Source organism: Apodemus sylvaticus, chromosome 1 (genome assembly GCF_947179515.1).
Source record: "Apodemus sylvaticus chromosome 1, mApoSyl1.1, whole genome shotgun sequence".
Classification (NCBI taxonomy): domain Eukaryota; kingdom Metazoa; phylum Chordata; class Mammalia; order Rodentia; family Muridae; genus Apodemus; species Apodemus sylvaticus.
The window spans coordinates 206,792,686-206,808,241 of NC_067472.1; the positions used below are offsets into that span (position 1 = coordinate 206,792,686).

Sequence of the window (15,556 nt, forward strand, 5' to 3'; positions counted from 1 at the left end):
GGCCCCAGGGGGTATCCTAAGGGTCCAGGGACATGGAGGGGCACTTTGTGAATGAGAAGGGAGCCCTATCTGGGCAAGGAAAAGAGGAATGAGAAGGCTATGTGGGAGAAGTGGCGAGGAAACAGACGAAGCTTTTAAACTTAAACCGGGAGCGGGGGAGGGGAGACCCGAACGGAATTACTGCATTTGCATACATGGACACCCATTGTACAGATGGGAAGAGTGTGGCCCTCGGAGGGGCGCCTCCCGGTGGGGAGAGGGCGGGGCGGCCTCTCCAGGACGGCTGTGGACGGCGGGCAGTGGGCGAGGAGGGTCTTTGGAAGCAGAGAAAACCGGTGGTCTTTGGAAAGTGGGTGTGGGAGGGGTTGGAGGATGAGAAGCGTGGGGTGCGGCGGCCATGGAGCTGAGGCTGACGCCCATCCGCCCCGACTCACACAGTCGTCATGACCTTCAGAGAACCCGACCTAAAACGAAGGATCTTCTTCTTCAGCGCGTGCGATGCCTTGATCTTCACGAAGACCTTGGCGGGACCGGCGGGCGTCCCTCCACCCGCGGCACCCCCGGGCCCCGACGGCGAGGCCCCGGCGGCCGCCACCAGTTGCTGCGGCCACACGAGGCCTCCGCTGCCGTCGGAGTCGCTGGAGGCAGAGCTGAAGGCGGGCGACTCGCCCTCGCTGGCGCTCGACTCGCTCTCGCCGTAGCCTCCCGGAGCGCAGGCCGACGGCACCCGACGGCCGAGCGGCACGGGCCGCCCCGCCGCCGAGCACTCGGAGTCGCTGCCCGCGCAACCGTACAGCAGGCGGCGCGGGGGCGCTGACGGCGAGGGCGCGGGGCCGCGCGGCGCGGGCACGCGGGCTCGGGCACGGCGGCCATCGGGCGCGTCGATCTCGGCCGTGGAGCGCCACCGACGGCAGGCCTGGACCGTCGGCGTGGGCGCCGGGCCACGCCGGGGCCGGGGCGGTCGGGGCTCATCGCGCTCGGCCGTGGGGTACTTGGGTGGCGGAGCGGCGTGCGCGCGGCCCAGAAGACTGGTCTCGGACTGCGAGCGCGCCGCTTTGCGCGCCCTCGGCGATCCCCGACGCCCCGACGGCTCTGCCAGGCGACCCCGACGGCCCGCAGCGCGCGGCCGCTCCCTGGGCGGGGACTGCTCCACGCTTCGACCCCGCGTGAGCGGTGGAGCCCGGCGGCGCGCGGCGCGGCCCGGGAGGCCCCTGGAGGCGGCGGGCGCGCCGGGGATGTACTGTGCCTTCACGAGGCGGCCCTCGGCCGGACTGGAGGGCGGCGACGCGGCGGCCGGAGGCGCGGGTTCGGGTGGAACCTCCGCCTCCCACGCCGCGGCCCAGGCGCGCTCGGTCGACGGCTCCCGCGCGGGTCGCGCGCCTCCGGGGGGCGGGGACGCTTCGGGCGGCCGCGGGCGCGCGCCGTTCTGGCGCCGCGCGCCCCCGTCCGCGCCCCCGGGACTCGTGCGCGGTTGGCCCGCCCCCCGGCGGCGGCGCCTGCGCAGGAGCGCCGAGATGTAGCCGTCCAGGGGCCGGCCGGCCGCCCCGTCCGGGGAGCCGCACGGTACGCGTCCACTCGGCCGTGGGCTGCGCAGAGCCACCGCGTGCAGCGGGCTCGGTGTCAGGAAGGGCCCGGCACGAGCCCGCCGTTCCGCGGACGAGCAGGTCTCAGCTCCGGCTGCTGCCGTCGGATAGGGAGCTGAGAAGGATCGAGGCACTGCAACCCGGGCACCTACCGACTCCGGAGCGCTGGGACTGGCGTCGCCTGCAGGAGAGGCAGAGGAAGAGAAAGGAGGGGTTCTCAAACCTAGAATTTATATATATATATAATGGAGATAAGACGATCAGGAATTTAAGATAGCCCTCAGCTACATAGCAAGTCTGTGGCCAGCCTGGGCTACATGCCAGCCTGCCTCAAACAACAATTAAATTGGGTGTGGTGGCCCACACCTGCCAACACTCCCAACACTGGAGAGACTGAAGCAAGAGAACTGCGGCAAGTCTAGGGCCAGCCTGGTCTACACCGGTAGTTTCAGGTTAGCCAGGTTACATAAAGAGAGCTGAATAAATCAAGCCCCCCCCCCGCCCCGCCCTTCCTGAAGGCCCCGCCTCACTCATCCCTGTCTGTATGGTTGAAGACAAAAATCCCTTCAGGTCTCCATCACTTGTCTTGCTCTGACCTCTCTCCCGCGGCTTCACTGCGCATTCATATTCTTGCATCTGCAGCTGCATTGGCCTAAATGCCCCAAATCGCCACACTCTGGCCCAGGGCCTTTGCGCTGGTGGTTTCTGCTTCCTGGCCTGTTCTCCAGTGTCAGTTCAGCCTATTTCTCTCAAATGTCAGGGGTCGGGCCCAGGGAGGCTTTCTTTTTTTCTTTTTTCTTTTGGTTTTTCGAGACAGGGTTTCTCTGTGTAGTCCTAGCTGTCCTGGAGCTCACTCTGTAGACCAGGCTGGCCTCGAACTCAGAAATCCACCTGCTCTGCCTCCCAAGTGCAGGGATCACAGGCGTGCGCCACCCCCGCCCGGCTCCAGCGAGGCTTTCTAAAGCCAGCTCCCTCCTGAGGACAGGCTTGGTGGTGCAAACCTTTAATGCCAGCACTCGGGAGGCAGAGACAGGTGGATCTCTGTGAATTTGAGGCCAGTCTGGTCTATCTAGTGAGTTCTAAGATAGCAGGACTACATAATAGACAGAGACCCCTGTCAAGGTGGAGAGAGATAGAGACAGAGAGAGACACACATAGGGTGTGCGTATTAGAGACTGGCCTGGAACTCGGAGACCTGCCTGCCGTTCCTCCTGAGTGCTAGGATTCAAGGTGCACACCAGTGTCTGGCGATGTGGCCACGCTTAGGACTGCATTAACTAATGGACGCTCAGAAGGAAGGCAGATGCTAAAACTGCACCCAGACTGACAGTCCAGCCAGAACTGGGAGTCCAAACTGGGCCCAACTTTATGTTCAAAGCTATCTTCTGTCACAGGGCCCCACCCATCCACCGTACCTAAGGACTTGGGTCTCTCGCTGGCATAGATGCCCCGGGGGTCCGAGGGACCCAGTCGCCCATACGAGCCAGATCCAGAGAAGCCACTGTCCCCGCAGAAGGTGGAGGGTGGTGAGTCTGGGCCTCCCGTGGAACTGGGGTCTTCATAGAAGCCTGGATTCCAGGAAGAAGCTGAGATAATTAGGGGGCTGGGGTGGGGGAAGGGAAGAGGTAGGTCTGGGGGAGAGGGACTGCAGAGATGGAGGATACGGAGAAAGACTGGGGTGTCCTGGAGAGACCCCACCCCTCACCTGAGCTGCGCCCACTCTCCTGGTCCAGGCCACCAGACTCCAGGCTCAAGTCTCCCAGCTGCTGGCCCAGGCCCCAGATGAGCCCAGGCAGGGCCTCCTGCAGCACAGGGGAAACAAGGCCGTTGTTAGAAGGCCCCAGAGCCCGCCTGCCTCCTCTTCGTGAATTCCTAGAAGAGACCCACTTGGGAATGTCAGCCCTCTGCCCCTCAGCCCCATTAGGAAGTCTAACTTCTAGCCACGGCCTCAGACTGGCCCATCACTTGCTCTTCTCTGTTATCTACGCGTCATCTGCTCCTGGAGCCCTGTTAGAAGACTCTTTGTTTTGTCTTTTTGTGGTGGCTGGTGGAGGTGGGTTGGGTTTGTTGTTGTTTTTTGTTTTTGTTTTTGGTTTTTCAGGACAGGGTTTCTCTGTGTAGCCCTAGCTGTCCTGAGCTCACTCTGTAGACCAGGCTGGCCTGGAACTCACAGAGGTCTGCCTGCCTCCTGAGTGCTGGGATTAAAGATGTGCACCGCCATGACTGGCATCTGTGTTAATTCATTCGTTAATTGGCTAATGAATTAATTATATGTAGATGGGTGTTTGGCCTGAATGTATGCCCGAGCACTGTGTGTGCAGTGCCCTAGGAGACGGGAAGAGGGCATCAGAGCCCTCAGAACTGGAATTACAGATGGTTGAGCCACCATGTGGTGGCTGGGAATTGAACCCGGGACCTCTGGAAGAGAGGCCAGTGTTCTTAACCACTGAGCCATCTCTCCAGCCCCGCTATCTTTTTATTTGGGGGTGGGACAACCACAGGATGATCAGGTGTCTTTCTCACTGACTCTCCACATTATTTTTTTTACACGTGTGGGTGTGCGCGCGTGCGTGATGGGTGAGCGTGCACATGCACACATGTGGAGGTCAGAGGGCAGCTTGTAGGAAAGAGTTAAATCTCAGCTCCTTCTACTGTGTAGGTCTCAGGGATTGGGTCAGGTTGTGAGGCTTGGCAGCCAGTGCCTTTACCCACTGAGCCGTCCACTGGCCACCCCCTTTTAAAGGATTGATCCCATCGCCCACACACAACTTTTTTTACATGCGCACGTTTTGCCCACACCTATGGCTGTGCACCAGGTGCCATGGAGGACGGAGTAAGGCGCCCGAATCCTTAGAACTGCAGTTACAGACACACGTGAGCCACACGGGCGCCGGGAGCCACACTCAGGTCCTCTCCAAGTGAGCCAGTGGTCCCAGCCCCTCCTCCCTCCAGCCCTGTTCGTGTGTCCATTATCAAGAGAGGGTCTCCCTATCTAGCCTAGAACTCCCTGTGTAGACCAGGCTGGCCTTAACTTGAAGAGATCCTCCTGCCTCTGCCTCCTGAGTGCTGGGATTAAAGTTGTGCGCCACCATGCCCAGCTCCCTTATTTTTTAAAACAATTATTTACCTGTGTATGTAGGTGTCTGTGTGTGCAACTGTACCTGAGTGTAGAGGTCAGAGGAGGGGGTAAGGTGTACTCTGTCACTCTGTTCCTGCGAGGCAGGATCTTCCCCTGAACCTGGGCGTCAGTTGCCCAGTGACCTTGCTGCCTCCACCCTCTTGAGAGCTGCGGTTAGAGGCACGTGGAAGGCACTGCTTACCACATGATGGTGGGATTCGAACTCATGATTGTGCAGCAAGAGTTCTGAAGCACTGAACCATCTCTCTAGCTCCATTTGCCTTACGGTTTGAGGCAGGGTCTCACCTTCTTAGGCTAGCCTTGTACGATGACCTCCACGGTCCCCCCAACTCTCCCAGGCTCACCCCAGCCTCTTGCCTGGCTCCTTTATTTATTTATTTATTTATTTATTTATTTATTTATTTATTTATTTTTGGTTTTTCCGAGACAGGGTTTCTCTGTGTAGCCGTGGCTGTCCTGGAACTCACTTTGTAGACTAGGCTGGCTTCGAACTCAGAAATCCGCCTGCCTCTGCCTCCCAAGTGCTGGGATTACAGGCGTGCGTCACCAAGCCCGGCCTTGCCTGGCTTCTTATGTCAGGTTTTCATGCTCAGCTGACAGGCACCTTATTGAGACAAACTCCCTAGATGTACCTCAGCGCCCTCTTGAGCCAGAGTCTCACTCGCACAAAGCCCAGGCTGGCCTCAACTTGCCCTGTGTGCGGAGCAAGACCTTCAATCCATGGCCTTCCGGCCTGCACCTTCCTGCAGGCTGTCGCTGGCACACTACACAGAAGACGAGGGCTTTAAGCTCAGGTCTTCTTGCTGTGGGAGGGCTCAGGGGTAAAGGGGTGTGCGCAGGAACAGGCAGATCCTTTCTGAGGTACTACACTTCCCTTTATCACCAAAGGGAAGTTCTTATGGAAGTCTCCTCTTAGTGCTTCCTGCTGCTGCAGCAGACTGGCTACCTCATATAAAAAACAAACAGTGCAATTCACACAACCACACCCTTCATGCCTCTGTAAGTCCCTCTGTACATCTAGCTTTCCTGGTGGCCTCAGCAGTGATTACAGACCAACATCCTCAGGACTGGGGTGGGGGAGGAGCTAAGTTGGAAGAAGTCATTGCCTGGCAGGACACGGGTTTTAGTCCCCGGTATTGTAGAAGAGACCTGCAGTCCTAGCACTGACAGGCAGCGGGTAGCGAGTTCAAAGCCATTCTTCCTACCTTAGTCTGAGGGCAGCCCGGTCCACAAGACCCTGTCTCTACAATCTAGGATTTTATCTTATTTTGGAAGCCACAGACGCAGGGCCAGGGAACGGCTCACAGGGGACGCAGTGAGACCAGAGGTAGCGGCTGCCAGGGGCAGACAGTTGACCCTCAGACAAAAGCGGCTTGTCTGGATGCTGGCGGGAGGGCGGGACCAGCACCCAGCCCTGCCTATTTAGGGCAGAAAGACTGGCCTAGCTCTAGGCAGCAGCCACAGTCCTCCCCCTCCCCTCCCCCCTTGTCTCTTCCAGGCCTGGCCTCTTCCCCCCACCCCGGAACAGAAGCCCCCATGTGGCCCTGTCTGTGCAATGAAGGTCAACAAACGTCTCCCACTCTGGGTTTGTTCAGATGCTCATGGCCTAATCAGTCAACCTTAATTTAAAAAGAAAGTAACAAGAAAACTCCGTGCATATAGTATCAGGAGGCATCTGAGAGAAAAAATACAAAAACCCCAGAGGCTGCCCTAAGTTTCCTGTGTCATGTGTCACGCCAAGTGGGGCAGACTGGTCTGCTGCCTGACCCTCTGGGCGCCACCGCACCCCTCGTGCAGTGTGAGCTCTGCCCCACCCCCATGCCGTGCCTGGGCTCCTCTAATGTGACCTCTCATCCTCCCTGTCACTCTGCCTTTTCTCCTGCTTCCTCACGCACATGGGCACACATCTAGCAGAGTGTCACTTGCTTATCTCATCTCTCAACAGGAAATGATTTCTCACTAGGACAGAAGTTTTTCATTCACAGTGGCAGTCTCCTCCCTTGGGCTTAGAGCTCAGGAAATGTCTGATGAATGAATGCCAGAATGTTCATGGTGGAATACTATACAGCCGTTAAGAGGGATGAGGCAGTTGTTTGTTTGTTTTTTTCCTGTGATACAGTACTAAGCAGAAAAAGAACATGCAAGGGAAGAATACGCCAGACTCACAGTCATAGGAACACATTCTTAGCAATGTATCATCCTGTAACTTTATCATGATGGGGGCATAGTAGACTTCACCCCAGTGAAGACAACTACAATACCATCTTCCTTTTTGGGTTTGGAGACAGTCTCAGGTAGCCCAAGGCTGACCTTGGACTCCCTATGTAGCCAAGGACTCCAATCTTCCTACCTTAACCTCTGGAGGGCCTGAGTGCTCATATGAGAGCCCTCCTGAGTGCAGACCCCCAGAGCTAATGGGGGGGATACACCATGTTATATGCATGCACCGCTGACGGGAGTTTGCAATGGTAATGAGCCTGACCAAACACGGAGGATCTTCAAAACCCGAAGTTACCAAGTCCCAGCTTGTGAGCTTCTGGACACACTTAGATTAGAACCCCCAAATGTGTGTATCTTCTGGTTGTATCTATCCACCTGTGTCACTTCCGGTTGGAGAGGTCACATTTCAACGACCATGGGCAAAGCCTTGGGATCTCACGCAAAAAAATGGAGTTTTATAAAACAGCAAAACCTTTGAGACAGGCCAGGGGTGGGGTTTGACATTCTTCAGTGCTCTGGGGAAAAGAAAAGCCTGCCTAGGAATCAGAAATCCAATCTCAAAAAGAGGGCTAGGGTCAGACAAGAAGCAGAAGCAGGAGGATCCCTGTGAGTTCCAGGGCAGCCAGGGTTTACACACTAGGATCTTGTCTCAAAAACAGAACCAAAACTAAACTAAAAATAAAAACGGAGAGAGAGCCTGTGAGGGGCTGGGGGCGTGGCTCAGTGGTAGAGCTCCGTGTAGAATCTCCAGGGAGGGGCTGGGGGCGTGGCTCAGTGGTAGAGCCCCTGCCTAGAATCCCCCAGGGAGGGGCTGGGGGCGTGGCTCAGTGGTAGAGCCCTGCCTAAAATCTCCCAGGGAGGGGCTGGCACAGCTGACTAGTCCAGCACTTGAGTATCCTGCGCCTCACCCTTAGTTCCACCCCTGGATTGGTACATTAAAAAGCAAAGCTTGGCCGGGTATTCTCCCGTTTCTTTCCTGGCATGGACACTGATTTTAAGAAAAGTCAGAACAGACTCAAACCAAATCAAACGGTAGTGGCCTTCTCAGCGTAGGAAATCAAATGGAAGAACTGAACTGTGAACTGTGCGGCCCAATGAATATTTAAGGTGAGACTTGGCACCCAGTGTCCAAGATTCAATCACCTCTTCCACTGCCCAGCTGTACGACCTCAGGCGGGTGCCGTGACCTCTCTGGGCTTTTCCTTTCCTCTTCTGCAATATGGCCTCACAGGACTCTGACTTTCATAAGCTTACTCGCAGGAAAAGATACAAGGAGTTGAAAGAGCAGTTTCTTTTTCAGCACTTCATCAAGGCCAGTTTACATTAGTACAAGAAAGTATCTCACAAGGGATAATTTCTAATAGTGCTGGCATAATTAAAATTAAATGTAAAACGATGGACTTTTTGGGGAGCGATGGATTCCACAACTGTCATTTCAATTTCTCCACCAGGGGGAGGAGTCAAGAGTTGGGGAGCAGACAGCCTGAGTTCATCTCTAAATGACCTGATGTCCCGGAGACTCCTTTGCCCAAACTTCTCCATATCTTTTTTCCTCTCCTTACATTCCAGTGCCCTTTCATCTATGTTAAGTCCGTCTGCAAGTCTAACCCAAGTCCTCCTTGCTGGAAGGGATCTTTTTCCTTCCTAGGAGCAAACAGAACCCCTCGGTACACAATACCCAAGCCCCTGTCTCTGCAATACCTCAGCTCTGAATGTGACATGCCCATACCACGTCTCACACAGTCACCATGTCTAACTTTGGGGTTTGGGTTTTTTTGTTTTGCTTCATAGGGAGCCTGTTTCTGAGTGGTGGATGGAGCTGGGGGTTATCTTATAAGACAGAAGGTTTCTGGAATCAGGGGTGACCCTACTTCCTCTTCAGAAACACCCAGGGACCCTCATCTCCAGAGATGTTTATATTTAGCTTTCCTACTCCTCCGGCAGCCAGGCTCCTGCCCCCGGCCGCCACCGCCTCCTCTTTGAGGCTGGGTTGAACCTTGACTGCTTACAGTGGGGATGGGGCGGAGTGTGAGGATCGGGTCCTCTCCCCCATGACCACGTCACGCCAGCCACGAGGAATAAGCCCTGAGAAGTGGGGCAGAGAGCGAGGAGGGAGAGAGGCCAGACCAGCCCTGGTCTGCAATGGCGCCTTTTCCTACCCTCTTAGTGGGATGGATGGGGGGTCTGGCAAAGCCCAGGGCAGGGGTAGCGGCTGACCACCTCCCTCGTCTGAAACTTTTGGAGGGGGCGGGGCCTCCCACAGCTGTTTCTGCTCGGCGAAGAATGTTTAAGGCCCTACTCCCTGCAGGGTCAGGCGGGTTGGGGGTGGGGCTGGGCGTCTGGCCTCAGCCCCTTTCCCCATCTCCCATCTGGGGAGGGGGCAGCCGAGGTCAGCAACAGCCAGAGCCCCCTCCCCACCCCCACAGCCTCAGCTCAGGTTTCCCTAAACGGGAAGCTCTGACCACAGACGCGTACACACATAGAGGCTTAGGGACCGGGATGGGATGGGCCAGGGGAGTGCGCTGGGGGAAGGGAAGAGAGATGGAGACAGACGTTAGGCAGAAAAACACCGAGGCCTACCGCGACCCCATCTCTAATCTCCCCTGGTTTTAGAAGCTTTACAGGTCTTGGAAGACCATAGAGACAGGAACAGGGTTAAGAAAATGAAACAGAGATGCTGCCTGCCGTATGGAAAGGTTGGAGCAACAACCGGAAAGGGGTCTCCAGACTCAGGGAGAGATGTAGAGAGGGAGAAAGAGCCGGGGCCTTTTCAATTTGAAAGTCATCATTAGAGTGCCACGGAATCTTACGCTCTCCCCCTCCCCAGTTTCCTTCACCTGGCCTCCGCATGTTACTGAGACACAGGACTAAGTAGTAGAAAGAAGTGTCATCGGGTTGATCAAAATGCCCCCGGGGGTCCTCCGGGACTGTAAGCTTCTCAGCAATGGGTCTGTCTCCCTTTCCAGAGGCCTGAAGATTCCCCTTCCCCCACCCCGCCCCCTCCAGGGATCTCCAAGCACCCCGAGACTTAAGGAAAGATGGATCCCGGGTAGCGGGGGCCCAGAGGGAGGTTATCTTTGAATGCCGGCTGTGTGACCTTGGGTGAGTCGCTTCCCGTCTCTAAGCCTCAGTTTCTTTCTCTGTAAAATGGGGACTTTCAAACCCTCATGAGATGGGAATTCTGCAAGAAGCCGAATGTTCGGTTTAACACACACTAGGCGTCCAGGACGGTGAACAAGGTCCATGCTGAGTCCGACCGAGGCCGTGCATCCTCCCCATCAGCTCTCTTTGGGGGTAGGGGAGACCAGGTCTCCAGTCTTATCTCTCGCCTTTCCCCCCTACCCTAGGTGTGCTGAGCATACGCTAACAAGATAGACAGACGGACACGCGAGCAGGGAGGTGGGGGAACGGGATGGGGGAGGGAGGGATGCATGGATGGACGCACGGACAGGCGACCCCTCACCAGCTGTTCCTCCAGGGCTGCCGCGGCCCTGCGCGCCGCAGCCGCATCCTCGTCCTCCTCGGCGTCCTCCTCGTCCTCGGCCTCGGCGCCCCCCATCCCGGGCTGGGCCAGCCGCAGTGCCTGCTGCACGCGGTACTCCTGCCTCTCCCGGAGCCAATGCAACTCGCAGAGCCCGGCCAGGCTGCCTTCCAACCATCCCCGCAGCCGACCCCGCTCCGGGCTCACCGGGAACGAGAAGGCCCGGATCATGGCTGCGGCCCCCCACCCCAGCCCGGCCGGGCCCCACGGCCGCCCCTCTCGCCGGTCCCACCTCCCCGCCCCAGCAGCCCGCCCGCCCGCTGGCCGGGCTGTCACCGTCTCATCTGCATAGACGCCCGCCCATTGGGCCGCCCACCCGCGCTCATCTGCATGACCACGCCCCTGAAAGCACGACAACGACCTACTATTGGCCGCTGCCTTCCGTGACACACGGCTCTGCCCCGCCCCATTTTTTTCCTCCTTAACGCATGCCCGTGACTACCTACAGGGTATCAGACTCGCCACGCCCCTTTGAGCGACGACTCAAGGTCTGTGGCCACGCCTCCTTTATATCACAATGAAACAAGCCCGCCCTTGCTCCAATTCCATTGGTGCTGGCCTCTTGCTTCTGGAGCTGCTCCCGCCCCCTTGCGGGCGAGCTCTGGCTGCCATTGGACTCTCCAGGTCGAGGGTGGTCTATAAATAGAGACTGGATCCACGTGACAACTCCTCAGCTGCACTTGCCGCCCCTCCCGAGCTCTCAGCTTCTGAGTCTGCGCAGAAGGATCATCGGCGAGGCTTGAATCCGGATCACGCCTCCTCTTCCAGGCAGCTTTCCTAGACCCTCAGAAGTAAAACGGACTGAACATCTTACGGTTCGATTATGCTTTTAAGTAGGATCGATTCAAACCGGCTCGGTAATTCCATCATAGGGGAGGCTGAACCAGGAGGAGAATTGAGAGTTCAAGGCCAGCCTGAGCTACATAGTGAATAGTCTGGATTACACAGAGAGTTTGTCTCATCAAAACAGCACACTTATGGAAATATTCTATGATTTGACCAGAGGAGACTCTGAGGCCCTTTTTGTCTTCCAGGTGCGGTGGAGCTGAGATCCACCAGTCCGAGCTCGCAGGGGTCTTTGTTCCCGGTTCTGAGAGGCTTTGTTCTCAGTCTTCTGAGATGCTCTGTTCTCAGCGCCCTGTGGTCCTCGATCCGGGCCTGCCCGCTGTCGAAGGCTGCATCCCGCCTCCCCTCCCTGGGCGCGCGGGGCTGGCGCCCCCTCACGCGGCCAGCCTGTGTCACTACACCCGGTGCATCCGCAACGAGAAAATGAGAGGACCACCGACTCCTTCAAAGCTCAGAAGATCTGTAAGGGAGGATGGGGCAGGAGAATCGCGGTGAGTTCGAGGCCAATCTGGGCTAACTATGAGAGCCCGTTAGAAAAAGAAAAATATAGTGTGAAAATGTCTTTTAAAATCTTTTATGATCGTCTGGCAATCAACCAACCTTGACACGGTGAGTCTGCCACTTTGAGACTGAGTAACACTAGGAAACCTGTTCAGTCTGTGTTCTTCATCCGCACCTAAAGAGTTATTCTGGACATTAAACAACTTAAATATGTTTTGTTTTGATTTTTGAGGGTCTCACTAAGTAACCCTGGCTGACCTGTAACTATGTAGACCAGGCTGACTTGTAACTTAGAGATCAGACTTCCTCTGGGTCTTATCTGACTTCCCGCTCCTCCAGTGCTCATATTACAGGAGTGGGGCTCCACTATAACACTGTTTATTAATATTTTTGGAGCAATGGCTTCTTTTTTTTTGGATTTTTTTGGTTTTTTTGAGACAGGGTTTCTCTGTGTAGCCCTGGCTGTCCTGGAACTCACTCTGTAGACCAGGCTGGCCTCGAACTCAGAAATCCACCTGCCTCTGCCTCCCACAAACTGAGTCCTGGGCGTGGTGGGTCATGTCTGTAATCCCAGCACTGGGGCTGGAGAAATGGCTCAGTGATTTAAGAGTGTTTGTTGCTCTTCCAGAAGACCTAGGTTCGGATCCTGGCATACAGAGGGGAAAGAGGCTCACAATCCTCTGTAACTCTAGCATCAGGGGATCCAGTGTCCTCTTCTGGTCACCTCAGGCAACTGCACTCTAGTGTGTGTGGCATACCACACACACACACACACACACACACACACACACTTTGAAATAGTTTTTTTTTTTTTTTTTTTTTAATTCTCACGGTGCCAAGAGTGATTCAGGTCTGCCACCCCAGTGCTCTGAATGATTAGGCCAGATGATCTGCAGGCCCAGGCTAACCTGGTCTACATGGCAAGACCAAGCAAGGCTGGAGTTGAGGCTCAGTGGTTGAGGGTTGGTCTAGAATCCTCCTAGTTTCAGCCCCCCAGTACATGAATAATCTGTCCAACGGATCCTCAGTTTACTCTCCACTGTTGGAGGGTTGAGGGCTAACAGACAGGGTGACCAAGCAACTGGAGAACCAGGCAGGGATCCTGAGTTTAAAAGGACAGCGTGATGGCACACCCCTTTAATCCTAGCCCTCAGGCAGCAGAGGCAGGTGGATTGTGAGTTCTAGGCCAGCCAGGGCTAGGTAGACTCTGTCTCAAAAAACAAAACAAAACAAAAAAAGGTCCCCACAGCCTGGGGACAAGATGGGGGGGGGGGATGGAAACTCAGATGCTCCCCAGACACACCTGTCCATGCTCTCAGGCGGCTTCCAGCTGCCCTAGTTCTTATCTTCCCCAGCAGCCCCACCCATCCCTTCCCTGCCTACGCGGGGCTGTCCCCAGGATTCTTCCGTGTGTCCATGCAGGGCCTGAGGTGTCATGGCCACCACCACATATCCAGACTCACTGAGCACAGTGACGGAGGTAAACAGGAGCGTCAAGGAGTCACTGTGATAGAAAACAGTAAGGCTAGGAAGGCAGCTCAGCAGGTCCGGTGCTCGGTGCTCACTGTGAAAACAGGAGGGTCTGAGCTCAGATCCCCAGGCTCCGTGTACAAGGTCAAATGTAACGGTTCCACAGTTGTCACATTAGTGCTGGGGATGGATGCAGGAGGCTCACTGAGGCTTGATGGGCAGCCGGTCTAGCCAGTTAGGGTGCTTGAGGGCCACCAACAGACCCTGTACTCAAATACAAAGTGGACAGATAGGCCAGCAAGATGGCTGTCAGAGGGGAGGAGATCTTGCTGCTGAGCCCAGGGACCCGAGTTCCATTCCTGGTACCCATCTCCACATGGTGGACAGAGCTAACTGACCTCTGCAGGCATGCCACCGTACAGGCCCTGCTCCAAAATCAAGTATAACAAAAAGTAAGATAGAGGGTAACAGAGGAGCAATCACAATATAGACATTTTCATTTTCTTCTAAAATAGGGTTTTTTTTCTGAGGAACCCTGGCTGTCCTGGAACTCACTCTGTAGACCAGGCTGGCCTTGAACTCAGAGATCCCCCTTCCTCAGCCTCCCCAGTGCTGATATAGACCTTTTGTCTCCACAAGTGCACACTGTACACACGCAGGCTGCCCCTAGGTGGCTCTCAGTGGTACAGGGCTTGCCTGGTATTTGGAAGGCTTGGGCTCCAACCCCAGAACCTCAAATGGAAGGACAAAAAGGAAGAGGGGGAGTTTTGACATCATCATGATGCAAAAAACGGTTTTAAAAAATTGCCTGGAGGGCTTGCCCAGTAGTTGAAGAACTTGCTGCGCAAAGCCAGGACTGGTACTCAGACCCCACGTAGCTGATGTGCCCAGAAGCCTGCCCGTAACTCCAGCCCTTCTGGAGCAAGCTGGCCAGACAGACTAGCTCAGCGGGGCCGCAGGGAAGCTCTGCACTCAAGGCATCCTGCCTGTGCCTATGGCTGAAGAGATGATTCAGCGGGCAAAGGCACGCACCAGCAAGCACACGACACTGCGGAGCCCAGAAGACTGCCCTCAGGAGTCGGGTCTCTCCCTTCAGTGTAGGTTGGCACCTGAGCTGCTGGTTGGTGGTCGGCACCTTCAGCCTCTCTCCTTTCAGTATTGTGTTGAAAGGGCTCAGCCAGGCAGTGGTGGCACACACCTTTAATCCCAGCACTCGGGAGGCAGAGGCAGGCAGATCTCTGAATTGGAGACCAGCCTGGTCTACAGAGTTCCATCCAGGACCCTGTCTTGAAAAACAAACAAACAAACAAACAAAAAATTGGGTGGAGAGGGAGGGAGGGAGAAGAATGGATACATCCCAGACTGGTCTTAAAATATAATTTAAAAATAATGCATGCAGCTATAGATGGTATTTAACTTTTTATTTTGCCAGTGTGTGTGCGCGCGCGCGTGTATGTGTGTGTATACGTGTGTGCATGTGTGCACATATGTGTGTGCGTGCATGTGTAGGGGGTGGCTGGCATGTGCATGCTACAGTCATCTGGAGGTCAAGGGACAAGCACAATTATTCCCTAAGTCACCTCATCTGCCCATGAATCCGTCTTCTAACCCTCATGTTGTACACCTGCCCTGTTCCAGGACTGTGGGTGTGCCACACACCCGCCTTGCTGTTCTTTCCTTAGTGTGAGTCGTTGGGTCAGCGGCCCTGGCACACTAGACCAATATCCAGTGGCCAAGTCACCTCAGCCCCTCACTGGTGGGGTGTAGGTCGGGGCTCCATCCACTTAGGACTTACAGGTTTCTCCATCTTGAGAAGTGTACCCACTCATCTGTCATGTCCCTCCTCACCCCTCCCTCCTCCTCCCTTTCCCTTCCTTCCTTCCATCCTCTCTTCCGCCTCCTGTACTCACAGATCAGGGCTGGGGTTAACGGTGTGGGATTAACTGTGGCTGCAGGCACTTCCTCCCTTTCTTATATTCTTCCCTACAAGTCTTCGCTGCCTTCTGTGGCACCCACTTTCCTGTTTTTGAGACAGGGTCTTAAGAGCCCAGACTGGCCTAGAACTCACCATGTACCTAAGTATAACGGTGAACACCTGGTGTTTCCGACTCCACCTCCCAAACACTGGAATTACCCAGCACAGGAAAAAAACAAAACAAAAAACCCAACAAACTGTCTCTTTTGAGATTCACACGCTCTGGCTGGCCTTGAACTTAAAGCCACACTCCTTCCTCGGCCTTTCCAAGTGCTGGGATT

General features: G+C 55.7%; 1 protein-coding gene across 2 annotated transcripts; it reads right to left on the reverse strand.

Annotated features, from left to right (window-relative positions):
- Dact3 (dishevelled binding antagonist of beta catenin 3) lies at positions 1–10,713 on the reverse strand. 2 transcript variants are annotated; one of them, XM_052172169.1, is made up of 4 exons: positions 10,406–10,713; positions 3,289–3,385; positions 2,999–3,151; positions 1–1,764 (listed from the first exon to the last, which is right to left on the reverse strand). In XM_052172169.1, the coding sequence occupies exons 1-4, from the start codon at positions 10,652–10,654 to the stop codon at positions 431–433; spliced, it is 1,833 nt and encodes a 610-aa protein (XP_052028129.1). In that variant the 5' UTR covers positions 10,655–10,713; the 3' UTR covers positions 1–430. The 2 variants fall into 2 exon arrangements, with proteins under 2 accessions (XP_052028129.1, XP_052028128.1); XM_052172168.1 differs by having other exon boundaries at positions 2,999–3,169.
- Positions 10,714–15,556: the final 4,843 nt, after the last annotated feature.

Excerpts from the sequence above, each read along its gene's own strand:
- Dact3 (XM_052172168.1), bottom strand. The coding sequence starts at position 10,654 with ATGATCCGGGCCTTCTCGTTCCCGGTGAGCCCGGAGCGGGGTCGGCTG. Across the intron at positions 3,386-10,405 it reads CAGCCCTGGAGGAACAGCTG|GAGGCCCTGCCTGGGCTCAT; the intron begins GTGAGGGGTCGC and ends CCTGTGCTGCAG. Across the intron at positions 1,765-2,998 it reads CGAGAGACCCAAGTCCTTAG|GCGACGCCAGTCCCAGCGCT; the intron begins GTACGGTGGATG and ends CCTCTCCTGCAG.